Source organism: Panulirus ornatus, chromosome 20, assembly GCF_036320965.1.
Source record: "Panulirus ornatus isolate Po-2019 chromosome 20, ASM3632096v1, whole genome shotgun sequence".
NCBI lineage: Eukaryota > Metazoa > Arthropoda > Malacostraca > Decapoda > Palinuridae > Panulirus > Panulirus ornatus.
Genome location: NC_092243.1, coordinates 78,747,437 through 78,762,216, shown reverse-complemented (window position 1 = coordinate 78,762,216; position 14,780 = coordinate 78,747,437). Strand labels below are relative to the sequence as shown.

General features: G+C 39.8%; 1 protein-coding gene across 6 annotated transcripts in view; it reads right to left on the bottom strand.

The window, feature by feature from the left end:
• Positions 1-4,545: 4,545 nt before the first annotated feature.
• Positions 4,546-14,780, bottom strand: part of LOC139756163 (uncharacterized protein C2orf42) — a 164,941-nt gene continuing 154,706 nt past the window's right edge. For 5 of the 6 annotated variants that reach the window (XM_071675344.1, XM_071675348.1, XM_071675345.1 and 2 more), the window contains one exon: positions 4,546-5,909. In XM_071675344.1, the coding sequence (XP_071531445.1) occupies positions 5,046-5,909 (864 nt within the window). In that variant the 3' untranslated portion in view covers positions 4,546-5,045. The remainder of the gene's footprint in view (positions 5,910-14,780) is intronic. The other variant, XM_071675347.1, reaches the window with a different exon arrangement.

The following is a 14,780-nucleotide window of genomic DNA, read 5'->3' as shown; positions in this document are numbered from 1 at the left end:
AGTATTCCTGGTAAATTATATGGGAGGGTATTGATTGAGAGGGTGAAGGCATGTACAGAGCATCAGATTGGGGAAGAGCAGTGTGGTTTCAAAAGTGGTGGAGGATGTGTGGATCAGGTGTTTGCTCTGAAGAATGTATGTGAAAAATACTAAGAAAAGCAAATGGATTTGTATGTAGCATTTGTGGATCTGGAGAAGGCATATGATAGAGTTGATAGAGATGCTCTGTGGAAGGTACTAAGAATATATGGTGTGGGAGGCAAGTTGTTAGAAGCAGTGAAAAGATTTTTATCGAGGATGTAAGGCATGTGTATGTATAGGAAGAGAGGAAAGTGATTGGTTCTCAGTGAATGTAGGTTTGTGGCAGGGGTGTGTGATGTCTCCATGGTTGTTTAATTTGTTTATGGATGGGGTTGTTAGGGAGGTGAATGCAAGAGTTTTGGAAAGAGGGGCAAGTATGCAGTCTGTTGAGGATGAAAGAGCTTGGGAAGTGAGTCAGTTGTTGTTCGCTGATGATACAGCGCTGGTGGCTGATTCATGTGAGAAACTGCAGAAGCTGGTGACTGAGTTTGGTAAAGTGTGTGAAAGAAGAAAGTTAAGAATAAATGTGAATAAGAGCAAGGTTATTAGGTACAGTAGGGTTGAGGGTCAAGTCAATTGGGAGGTAAGTTTGAATGGAGAAAAACTGGAGGAAGTTAAGTGTTTTAGATATCTGGGAGTGCATCTGGCAGCGGATGGAACCATGGATGCGGAAGTGAATCATAGGGTGGGGGAGGGGGCGAAAATCCTGGGAGCCTTGAAGAATGTTTGGAAGTTGAGAACATTATCTCGGAAAGCAAAAATGGGTATGTTTGAAGGAATAGTGGTTCCAACAATGTTGTATGGTTGCGAGGCGTGGGCTATGGATAGAGATATGTGCAGGAGGGTGGATGTGCTGGAAATGAGATGCTTGAGGACAATATGTGGTGTGAGGTGGTTTAATCGAGTAAGTAATGTAAGGGTAAGAGACATGTATGGAAATAAAAAGAGCGTGGTTGAGAGAGCAGAAGAGGGTGTTTTGAAATGGTTTGGGCACATGGAGAGAATGAGTGAGGAAAGATTGATCAAGAGGATATATGTGTCGGAGGTGGAGGGAACAAGGAGAAGTGGGAGACCAAATTGGAGGTGGAAAGATGGAGTGAAAAAGATTTTGAGTGATCGGGGCCTGAACATGCAGGAGGGTGAAAGGCGGGCAAGGAATAGAGTGAATTGGATCGATGTGGTATACCGGGGTCGACGTGCTGTCAATGGATTGAATCAGGGTATGTGAAGCGTCTGGGGTATACCATGGAAAGTTCTGTTGGGCCTGGATGTGGAAAGGGAGCTGTGGTTTTGGGCATTATTATATGACAGCTAGAGACGGAGTGTGAACGAATGGGGCCTTTGTTGTCTTTTCCTAGCGCTACCTCGCACACATGAGGGGGGAGGGGGATGTTATTCCATGTGTGGCGAGATGGCGATGGGAATAAATAAAGGCAGACAGTACGAATTATGTACATGTATATACATATATATATATATATATGTATATGTCTGTGTGTGTATATATATGTGTACATTGAGATGTATGAGTATGTATATTTGCGTGTGTGGACGTGTATGTACATACATGTGTATGGGGGTGGGTTGGGCCTTTTCTTTCGTCTGTTTCCTTGCACTACCTCGCAAACACGGGAGACAGCGACAAAGCAAAATAATAATAATGAAAAAAAAAATAACTTTTCTTTTTCTTCAGAAGCTCCTTCCTTTTACTCTCACCAGTCATCCCATTAACATTCAGAGCCATCACCCTCAATTGCTCATCCTTTTTACTCCCCAGCATAACTGGAGATTTCCAGGACCGCTTCTTAACCTTCAGTGCTCTACTCTTGACAGGCCACTGACAGAGGGTGACTCCACTGCAGTGTTTCCCAGAGGCAGTGGGGCTCTTAAACTGACCAAAAAACTAAACCCTTAGCACAACTCAAGTGTTTGTCTGCTTTAAAAGACTACTGCCAGAATGAAGTTGAGCAATACCTCCCCCTTTTGTTCCACCCCTAAGGGTGTACTAATGATGTCACCACAGTAACCATGAAAAGGCATGGGTGAAATTTAGATACTCCAGAAAACCAGAGAATCCCCATGAGGCACTGAAATTCAACTTTTCTCAATTATCAAGCCCCTAATGCAGTAGTAGCATCTACTAGTCTCACTGGCTAAGATACTGCCATTGTGTATAAAACTTTGGAAGGAACTGCTGTATGGCACATGACCATAAAACATTGAAAAAACTTCCTGAAACTGTGATTACTACTATAACTGCAAGTTATTCCATAACTGCTAAAAGTGATACCATCATACATACTAAAGTTTACATTAATGTTAATAAAAATGATGATATTGTATGAATATAACAAAAACTTAGAAAATCATAAATTCAAAACTCTGAGACTGCAGTTAGTACTAACTTGAGTTAACTTGCCTGTATCTAATCAAACTACCTTTAATGGAGTGAAGCCACCAAAAATGCAATTCAATAGCATCTGCATCATGTGTAGTAATTGTTAAATATGAATTGATCATGACTAAACGACATTAAAAAAGTCATTATCAAAATGCCTCAAATAATTATGTTCTAATGGCACTGTCAGTATTCTATTTATATTTATTTTTGCTTTATCGCTGTCTCCCGCGTTAGCGAGGTAGCGCAAGGAAACAGATGAAAGAATGGCCCAACCCACCCACATACACATGTATACACATACACGTCCACACACGCAAATATACATACCTATACATCTCAATGTATACATATATATACACACACAGACATATACATATATACACATGTACATAATTCATACTGTCTGCCTTTATTCATTCCCATCGCCACCTCGCCACACATGGAATAACAACCCCCTCCCCCTTCATGTGTGCGAGGTAGTGCTAGGAAACGACAACAAAGGCTCCCTTTGTTCACACTCAGACTCTAACTGTCATGTAATAATGCACTGAAACCACAGCTCCCTTTCCACATCCAGGCCCCACAGAACTTTCCATGGTTTACCCCAGACGCTTCACATGCCCTGGTTCAATCCATTGAAAGCACTTCGACCCCAGATACCACATCGTTCCAATTCACTCTATTCCTTGCACGGCTTTCACCCTCCTGCATGTTCAGGCCCCGATCACTCAAAATCTTTTTCACTCCATCTTTCCACCTCCAATTTGGTCTCCCACTTCTCCTCGTTCCCTCCACCTCTGACCTCTTGGTCAATCTTTCCTCACTCATTCTCTCCATGGGACCAAACCATTTCAAAACACCCTCTTCTGCTCTCTCAACCACACTCTTTTTATTACCACACATCTCTCTTACCCTACTGTTACTTACTCGATCAAACCACCTCACACCACATACTGTCCTCAAACATCTCATTTCCAGCACATCTACCCTCCTGCTCACAACTCTATCCATAGCCCATGCCTCGCAACCATACAACATTGTTGGAACCACTATTCCTTCAATCATACCCATTTTTTGCTTTCCGAGATAATGTTCTCGACTGTCAGTATTTCATATAAAATGAATTAACTTGTTTGGAAAGGCTGCACTTTGGACATGCTATTGGGTACTATCTATGTCCTGCACTTACTACATACTTGTCTGATGACTTAAAGCAGGATCACAGAATGGTCCGAATAATCAATTCCCTTATCCGGACATAAGCCAGATTATGGTTGTACAAAAGGTGTCTTTTGGCATTTGTATGATAGGATAATCAAGTCATCTGATATTTCTTTATATTCTTTAGCAGTTTTTTATCACTCTAAATTAGCATTGGTTATTTGAACAAGCTCTAAGTTGCTTCAGCACATATAACCAGAAATGATTTGTGGAAAAACAGCATTCAATGGGAAAAAGGAAAAATTCTTACTTCTTCCTGAAACCTACAGCCAACTCCAGTTTACTCCCTGTACGAGCATCTCAGGGAAGAAATAAAATATTACTGTACTTAGCAAATCAAAAAGATACAGATACATATTTCAGAACTTTACATCATCATTCAATAAAAACTAATTGAATCCAGTTTGTAAGTCAGCTTAGCTTTCCTATTACGATTACATGATCGAGATTCTAGAACTTGGGTTTAAGTCAGAGGAGAAACTTGTGACTTGTTATTTACATTGATACTCTGTAAAACTGAACTATTATGAGTTAAACTAGGACCCAATTGAGTGACCTGCCTACTTTCAAAGGGAACTTTCATTGCAAACAATATTTGGTCAAGTCATGTACACATGAGGAAATCATTCCTGGGCATACTTTAACACTCTGTCTAATGCACTCTTCTATCCTGCATATCATATTGGACTAGGAAAACACCAGTAACTCAAATGATCTTATTTCTAGTAGTATGGGCCCTTTGACAATACAGGCAATTGTTTCTAAAACAATTTAAAAAAGTCACACTGACCCATCTTATCAAAAGAACATTGAATACTGTAAAGGGAACTAATACCTTGATATTCTACATGTAAATATTTAATGTGTCTGCAAAATTTCTCCGAATGTACATCATTTCAGGAAATTTCATTTGATAAAATCAATCTTTATACATATTGCAATTTACAGTTTTTTCCATAGGAAAAATATTCAATTGTCAACACTACAGAGTACTCTGATATCTGAAAATCACTAACTGTTATAAGACATAGAGCTAGTGGATATTTCACCAAACAGAAACTTTACTAATAGAAAAATATATATCTGTCAACATCAGAGTACTTTTATGTCTGACCAGCTGATTACTCTTTAACCAATAAACCAAACGAGTTCAAGGTAAAGAGCTAATAACAAATTGACTGCACCTGTATCTGTAAAAAACAATAAATTCTTAACAATTTCACATAAAAAGGATCTAATAAATACCACTTACATAAAGTGTCTCTCTAAATTAGAATTCGGTAACAAATAAATGTCAGGTGATACCACTTTTGATAAGTAAACAGACTAGAGTTACCATAGTTCAGAAAGTGAGAATAGTGGCCATGTTTTCAGTTGACTGCATACCTTCTGAGGTTATAGGAATGCTAATAATATGTTCATTTGGTGAGATCTGCTGAGTTGCTGTCTGTGATGTCTGCTGTGTCTGTTGTGGCTGAGGTCTTGGAGCTAAGAGAGGGCCATGACTTCGAACTGTTGTTATGGTCTGACCTGACAAGGGAGCTCGAGGTTCTCTAGGTGTCAAAAGTTGACCATTATGTAAATGGTCAAATTCAAACTTTATTCGCAGTTCCCCTATAAAAGACTGAGGGAGAATGTCAGGTATCCATTCAATGATAAAAGGTGTTGGTTCTTTTTGTCCTGGTGATACTGTTCCTACTCGCAGCCTTGTTTTGTATTCCTGTGGCCGCAAGAGTGGATGCCCAGGGCTACCCTTGGCATAAATGGAGTCATCATCTCGATAATGAAAGAGTCTGTAGGTACCATCTCGGTTCTGAATGAAACTACGAGTCATTTCTAATGGCATTTCAGGAATGTCAAAGATCTGGCGTACATGGAGATCACTTATTATTTTCCATGTGTATTTAGTAAATATACCTAAAGGCACAGCATCCTTTCTTATGAATTGCTGTGTTTGATTGGGCAATCTTTTCTTTTTTGATCTTGCATTTATTCTCTCCATAAGACAGTCAAAAAATAGCTTTGGCATGTGAAACACTAGTGGTTCAGGTTTGCCACTGAAGCCAAAATGCATTGTTTGGTTAATTCTCTCCGTAACACTTCCTAACCATGACAAAAAACTAAATGATGCTGTGTTTTCATCTACTGGTTCTTTGGCCTTCCTTGCACAAGCGCCTGTCAATGGTCTTTTGGGCGAGGTTGTCTGCTGTAAGAAAAAAACTGGTTGAAAGAACAAAACACAAACATTTTGCAAATTGAAATAAAATAAAGGTCAAATAGTCTGTCATTTCATCAGCAATAATATTAATCCCTATTACAAGACAAGATGGCTTGCAAATCCTCCTAGGCATATGTACTGAGACTGCAACACTCCAATTGACATTTCTTACAGTATTACTTGATTCCTTCTCACATGTAAATAGTTAACTTATCCCTCATTGTCCTTGTATCTCATCATCTTAAATTTGCCCCTACAACTGTTCCGCTTATCTTATTCAGGTGCACTCTTTTCATTTTCGCATTATACTTCCTACATAAGTTTTTCACCCTGGCACATTCTTATTACTCTGTTGACTACTCAAGTAGGTAACTAGTAGTTGGTAGGCAGCCAACGACAAAGGGGTGTATATTACCAGTACTACCCACCTGGTATCACGAGGGCTAGTGATAGCTGCATAATGAGCCAACACCTCAGTGGTTGCTAAGCTGCACTCCTCTGCCCTAGGTAGCTGTCTTCTCTTTCTATCTCATCCACATGTGGACTACTGGAATTCTGTCCACAAACATACATTCTCTCTTTTTCATACATAACTCTTAACAAATCTTGCACAACTCATTCTCCAAAACTCTACATTTTCCCATGGTGAGCACTATGTGCAAGCTCTGCCTTTTGGCAAAATGATAGAAGCAGTAGACAGAGTAGTAGTTGGTAAAAATATTTAGGCAAGAAAAACATTATTAAGAAGTAGTAGGAACATTAGGCAGAATCATTAGGCAAAAGTAATCGGTAGGTACATTAGATAGGAGCCTCTGTAAACACTGCACTAGAGTTGCCTTTTACCAATGGCTTTCAAAGGGTGAGGTACAAAAGGCTAAAAAGTGACACAGAAGTTCATTAGTTATGAAGATTCAATTGCCATGGCCATCCCCTTGAGAAGGCATAAGAGATACAGACAGATAGATAAATAGACTACTCATGTCTCATCTCTGTGTCTCTTGAATTTCTTTACTTTCTTCATTTTCTGTCAAGAAATTCAATTCCAGTGTCACTCTTCATGGGCACAAGGTGAATTACAGAAAATCAGACCTTTCAAATCCTCACTTAACATCTGAAAACTGAGTTTTAGTCACATCATTTCTTACATATACCACACATATGCCTATATTTCCATTTTTTCTTCAACATTCACCTATCAATCTCTCTATCATCAACCATGCTACCCAAACATTACAATCATCCTTTCTCTTCCACTGAATTTCCCACTTAATCTGAAAAAGAAAAGCACAAAATGCGTAAACACCCTACAAAATGCACACACATACAAAGTAAGGCAGTATGCAACAACACCTGACAGGGCACTTGAGATACTGTTTACAACATTGCTGTAAGAGGGTGTAATGCCAAGAGAAAGGAAGTAAGCAAATGTAATGTCTATCTTGAAAAATGAGACTTGTAAATTACACAATCATTGACCAGTCTTGCTGACATGAGTAGTATGTAAAAAGTAATCAGAAACCAAATGGATAATTCACTGATCAATACCCAAAATGTTCCAGGAATGAAAGCAACTAATCTTTAATAATTTGAAGTCACTGAATACAAATATGTTTAGAATTGTTAACTGGCTCTAGTTTTGGAGATACAGGTTGGGTCCCAATATGTATGATTCATGGTGGTTTTGGTGTTGTGTGGCTTTACAGCAAGATCTGGCAACCCTGAGTGGGGGAAATGGTTGATGCAATCAGCACCCAGGAATTGCATCACCCTGCTTGCTGCTTATTATCTCCTTCAGGGGGAGTCGCCCAGTACACATGTGTCATACTTGTTTCCTAAAGTCTTTTATTCATACAACAATGTTTCAATTCCTGTCATGCACTTGTCATGCAGGTGTTGTTTCATATCCCTAAGTCTGTATTCAAGTCGCAGCTGTCTTAGATAATGCAGTCAGAGTACATGTCAATTTCTTTTTACATATACAAAACTTGCTGCTTCTTGTAGTGCTATGTGTTAGGTTTCTGTTATTCTGATGAAATGTACAGAAATGTACAGTTCCATTTACCCATAGGTTTCTGTCATTCTGACGAAATGTACAGATCCATTTATGCAAAATGCCACAGCTGAGTGATTTCTTTGCTAAATGTAAAATGGGATGTCTCGTAAGTGCATGAACGGTACAGATAACTTTTATTTTAATGGAAGGTGACTTTTGCACCAAAGAAGTGTGCCATAACCCTGATCATCAGGAAAGCCTACAATCATTACTTTGGTTGTAAGGTCGGGGTCCAAGACAAGACCTAGGCCATATGCATATGCTGCAATGCTTATGCAACAAACCTTTACAGCTGGTTGAATCGCAAAAGGTGATCAATGCCTTTTGCCATGCTCATGGAATGGAGGGAGAAGACATATCACATCTGTGAGTGTCACTGGTGCCTCCAGTCAAGCAAGGTATTTCCAAGAAGACTTTAAGCTAAATGAATGTATCATCTGCAATTTGCACGGTACCCCATAGTGAAGGATATTCTGTTCATGAACCCCCCATTTCCATGGAATAAGAAGATGAATGGGACAACAAAAATTGTGAAGCATGTGAGCCATTAACATCAAGAGATCCTAAATTTGTCCTTAATATGATATCTGCTCAATCACAAAGGATCATACAAAATGAATTGTACCCTTGTCAAAGATCTGGAACTGTTAAAGAGTAAGGTAGAACTGTTGGGCTCACAACTGCAACAGTGGCATCCTCTTGATGAAAATGTGATAGTGTTTGTGCTTCATGCTTGCCAGAAAGATTTCACTCCATGCTATAAAGTGGAAGGTAACCTCATCATCTGCAACAATGTAGGTGGTCTCACGGCAGCCCTTATCAATCATAACCATGAGGACAAGTCAAAGTTGAGTCTAAAAGCTGCTCTACTGCATGATAGATATATGTTGCCATCAATTCTAGTGGTCAAGTAGTCCATATGATGGAATCAGATAACAACAAGAAGCATTTTCTGAATTATACAATCTACTGAAAATACCAATGGTAGCTTGTGGTGAACTGAAGGCTGCTGCTATCTTGCTTGGACTGCAACAAGACTACACAAAGATTTCCAGTTTTCTGTGTGATTGGACACAAGAAAGGAACAGTTGGGCAAAGACTTTCCATTAAAACAAGAGGACTGGGCTGCCCAACAGATACTGGAGCTAAGAGCAAAGAACATACAGCACCTACCACTGGTAGAAATCAGCAAAATTTTGCTACTGCATTTGCACATCAAATTTGGCTATGGATAGGCCAGTGTTTAGGCACTAGGGGGAACAGCTGTTGGATGGTGTGAAAGCCTTCTATAAAGTAGCAGATACCTATATGAGTGGATGGACAGTTGAGCTAAAGTTTTGGTATACATGTGGGTGTGAGGCAGGGCTATGTTATGTCACTGTCACTTTTTAACATGTATAAGCATAGAGTGATAAGAGATGAAAGCAAATCTAGGGAAACAGGGTGCAGAGATGGAGTAGGTGGTGAGGTATGGTGGCTAGTAAAAAGGCTATTTGTGGATAATATCGTGATGTTTGCTGAGAGTAAGGAGGAGTTGCAGAAGGCTGTAAGTGTGTTTTATGATGCATGGAAGCATTATCGATTAAAAATGAATATAAGTAAAGAAATTATGATGCTTGAAGGGAAACAGAGAGAAAGTATAGATCTTGCAAAACCCTAAAGAGTGAAAAAAGAAAGTGTACTAAAATGATTTATAGGTATGTGGGGAGAAACACTGGAAGGGTTGAAAGAACTTAAACATTTAGGAGCTATCTTGGGTAAGTTTTGTTGGAAGAAATGAGAGATAAGGGAGAGAGCAGTACACGGTAGAACAGTCATTAGGTCTCTTAATGGAATAGTGAAGGGTGGAGGTGTAAGTACATAAGTGAAGAAAGGATTAAGGGACAGCATAATCCCCCAAATCCTGACCTATGAGGCTCAGCCTTGGACAAGGATCGAGTCACAGAGGTCAAGTACCCAGGCTGTGAAAATGAGCTACTTGAGAGGAGCATGTAGTATGACTAGATGGAAGGAAAAGAGAATGAAGGAGTGTATGAGAGATGCAATATGGTAGGAAATGTAAAGGGAACGAGTTGTGGAATGGGGGAAAGTGTGAAAAATAAAACTTTGAGGTGGTTTGAGCATAAGGAAAGAATGCAAGATGGGGAGTCTACAAAGAGTGTGTATGATAGTACAATTAAAGAGGATGGTGGAAGAGAAAGACTACCTATGACATCAGGAAATAGAGTGGAAAAGTACTGGAGGGAGAGAAATGGTGGAAGAATGTGTGTAATACTGTATGCAAGGGAAGAATATAAGGACTGGGGTAACTGGAGACTCCTTTGTCATGGCCATCCCCTTGATGGGAGTTCCTGCAGGGAATGGGCATCAGAAATATATATATACAGATCGATAGATAGACTTCCATACTTACACCTCGACCCTTCATTATTCTATTAAAGGACCCTTTAACTCTTCCACCATGTACTGCTCTCTCCCTTATCTCTCCGGAGCTCCACATCACCAAACTTATCCAAGATAGATCCCAAATACTTAAATTATGTCATCTCATTCTTTCTCGGTCCATATCTGTAACACAATTAGTGCACATCATATCTCACCCTATAAGGCTTTGCAAAATCTATAGTTTCACTCTGTTTCCTTTCAAACACCATTACTTTACTTCTACTAGCATTTACCTTCAATAGCCTATACTTACACACATCACTTACAACCTTTCACAACTCTGCTTCACTCTAAGCAAACAACAGAGTATAATAAAATGTAAATTTGACAACAGATGGACGATTTTTGCAGGGAAAAAATGCAGTTGAGTGGGAGACGTATAAAAGAAAGAGACAGGAGGTCAAGAGAAAGGTGCAAGAGGTGAAAAAAAGGGCAAATGAGAGTTGGGGTGAGAGAGTATCATTAAATTTTAGGGAGAATAAAAAGATGTTCTGGAAGGAGGTAAATAAAGTGCGTAAGACAAGGGAGCAAATGGGAACTTCAGTGAAGGGCGCAAATGGGGAGGTGATAACAAGTAGTGGTGATGTGAGAAGGAGATGGAGTGAGTATTTTGAAGGTTTGTTGAATGTGTTTGATGATAGAGTGGCAGATATAGGGTGTTTTGGTCGAGGTGGTGTGCAAAGTGAGAGGGTTAGGGAAAATGATTTGGTAAACAGAGAAGAGGTAGTAAAAGCTTTGCGGAAGATGAAAGCCGGCAAGGCAGCAGGTTTGGATGGTATTGCAGTGGAATTTATTAAAAAAGGGGGTGACTGTATTGTTGACTGGTTGGTAAGGTTATTTAATGTATGTATGACTCATGGTGAGGTGCCTGAGGACTGGCAGAATGCGTGCATAGTGCCATTGTACAAAGGCAAAGGGGATAAGAGTGAGTGCTCAAATTACAGAGGTATAAGTTTGTTGAGTATTCCTGGTAAATTATATGGGAGGGTATTGATTGAGAGGGTGAAGGCATGTACAGAGCATCAGATTGGGGAAGAGCAGTGTGGTTTCAGAAGTGGTAGAGGATGTGTGGATCAGGTGTTTGCTTTGAAGAATGTATGCGAGAAATACTTAGAAAAGCAAATGGATTTGTATGTAGCATTTATGGATCTGGAGAAGGCATATGATAGAGTTGATAGAGATGCTCTGTGGAAGGTATTAAGAATATATGGTGTGGGAGGCAAGTTGTTAGAAGCAGTGAAAAGTTTTTATCGAGGATGTAAGGCATGTGTACGTGTAGGAAGAGAGGAAAGTGATTGGTTCTCAGTGAATGTAGGTTTGCGGCAGGGGTGTGTGATGTCTCCATGGTTGTTTAATTTGTTTATGGATGGGGTGGTTAGGGAGGTGAATGCAAGAGTTTTGGAAAGAGGGGGCAAGTATGAAGTCTGCTGGGGATGAGAGAGCTTGGGAAGTGAGTCAGTTGTTGTTCGCTGATGATACAGCGCTGGTGGCTGATTCATGTGAGAAACTGCAGAAGCTGGTGACTGAGTTTGGTAAAGTGTGTGAAAGAAGAAAGTTAAGAGTAAATGTGAATAAGAGCAAGGTTATTAGGTACAGTAGGGTTGAGGGTCAAGTCAATTGGGTGGTGAGTTTGAATGAAGAAAAACTGGAGGAAGTGAAGTGTTTTAGATAACTGGGAGTGGATCTGGCAGCGGATGGAACCATGGAAGCGGAAGTGGATCATAGGGTGGGGGAGGGGGCGAAAATTCTGGGAGCCTTGAAGAATGTGTGGAAGTCGAGAACATTATCTCGGAAAGCAAAAATGGGTATGTATGAAGGAATAGTGGTTCCAACAATGTTGTATGGTTGCGAGGCGTGGGCTATGGATAGAGTTGTGCGCAGGAGGATGGATGTGCTGGAAATGAGATGTTTGAGGACAGTGTGTGGTGTGAGGTGGTTTGATCGAGTAAGTAACGTAAGGGTAAGAGAGATGTGTGGAAATAAAAAGAGCGTGGTTGAGAGAGCAGAAGAGGGTGTTTTGAAATGGTTTGGGCACATGGAGAGAATGAGTGAGGAAAGATTGACCAAGAGGATATATGTGTCGGAGGTGGAGGGAACGAGGAGAAGAGGGAGACCAAATTGGAGGTGGAAAGATGGAGTGAAAAAGATTTTGTGTGATCGGGGCCTGAACATGCAGGAGGGTGAAAGGAGGGCAAGGAATAGAGTGAATTGGAGCGATGTGGTATACCGGGGTTGATGTGCAGTCAGTGGATTGAATCGGGGCATGTGAGGCGTCTGGGGTAAACCATGGAAAGCTGTGTAGGTATGTATATTTGTGTGTGTGGACGTATGTATATGCATGTGTATGGGGGTGGGTTGGGCCATTTCTTTCGTCTGTTTCCTTGCGCTACCTCGCAAATGCGGGAGACAGCAAAAAAAAAAAAAAAAAAAAAAAAAATGTAGAAACACCAGTGGTGGAAGAAGAATTTTTACAATGGTAGTTATAAAAGAAAGGGTTCCAGGAAAAGTAGCTGAGATAACTCACCTAAAATGTGAGTAAGTATTATGATAGATTTAATGAATCTTTAAATGAATATTTTTCCAACCCCCTCGAATGGCAGAGATATTTCTTCACTGTCCACCTTGCCACACTCCGTCTTATGCAAGGTTTTCATCAACTCTTCTCTTTTCACCAACCTACAGCATGGCTTTCACCAACTCTTCCCTTTTCACCAAAACACTTACCAAGACTTTCATTTCTCATACTGTCTCAAATCAAACAACTCATCTTCCACACCATTATAACAGTTCAGGCAGTTGGTAGTATTCCCATTTCTTTCAAGATACTGGAGGGTCTACAGCTCATGAATCCTGTATGTACAAGTTACGGACAGAGGGAGCATAAAATGAAGGGGCCACTTTGAATTCATGGGTGGCAAATCTTGTGCATTCAGTATGGGTTTAGAAGTGGACACTTCTCAGGTTCAAATCGAGTTATGAGATGTTGCCAACTTCAATAAATATATTTTCTTCCTTTTGTTTTTCTCCCTTTAAAGAGATACAATTTGTAAGAGAGTAATGGGTAACACTGTCAAGTGAAGAAGTGCAGTAAGTTAATGTATAAATTCTAGCTTTCCGAAGGGAAATAAAATGTTGATCTTTAATGTTACAAATCTGAACTCATATTTCTATACCAATTTGCTCTTGTAATCTTTCTCACTGTTACTAATGTTAACTTAGGAAATCATTCAGAACCTCTAGCACTGTCTAAGCCATGAATGGCTATTATGGACTCAGTCACAGCAATGTACCAAAACAGTCAGCCAAAACCAGATCTGCAGAAAGGAGGCAAGAGATGAAAGCAGAGGAGACTAGAGACAAAAACACTTAAAAGCTAAAAATTGGGGATGTTTTAAGACCTTGTTAAGGAGAAAGACCCAAGGGTAACAAAACTAGAATGAGTTAAAAAAAACTGATGGAGCTTTTCAAGGATCATGAAAGGATTCACGAGACTAGAGAGGAACAGAAATGGTCAGATGAATGTACAAAAAGCTGTTGAGTCAGAGGAAGGAACTAAAACACACAAAATCTATTAAAAACAATACTGGACAGGGAACTGCAGGAGCAATATCAAAAGCCACTTAAATGGAGGAAAAGACATGAGCACATATAGAATCTAATGAATCAATATTGACATCTGTTTACTTACAAACAAGGATTAACACACACATACACAAACTGATGATAGAAGGCAGGGAAGTTTAGAATGAGCAATGTCAGTACCATATCAACAAAGCAAGAAGAGTGATGGAGAGGAACACAAAGCTGAGATAACACAAACAGAGGTACCCATGAAATTAAGTGAACTTACAGTAAGAATAACATACACTTTTAGAAATGAAGCAGTCAAGAAAGTTTATGTGCTAGTTGATGCAAGGTTTCAATAAGTAAAGAGCATACAGGACCAATACTTGTTAGCTAAAAGAAAGTGTATAAAGAAAGTTAAGAGACACTGAGGTTGATATTCTACACAAAGGGATCATGAGCTGAAAAGAGGGTGGTGGCATCAAAATTAGAAAGACTAGTAAAGCAGGAGGTCAATAGAAGGAAATCACTGATTACTTTTGGCTTGGAAGGCCATACATCAGATAAGGAAGACAGGGTAAAAAGGAGGAAATGCATATTAAAAGATGCTGGAAGCTATGGGACTGCCAGATTTATATTTCCATGACAAAGGAAAGAAGAAAAATTGGCGGTTATAACCCAGACATGGGGGTAAACCTAGCTATAGCTATGTATGACTTAGAATTGTCAGGCCAGGAAGTACTCAGAAAAGCTAAGAATCTCAAATGCACTGTGCAATTCAGTCAGATGTTTAACAA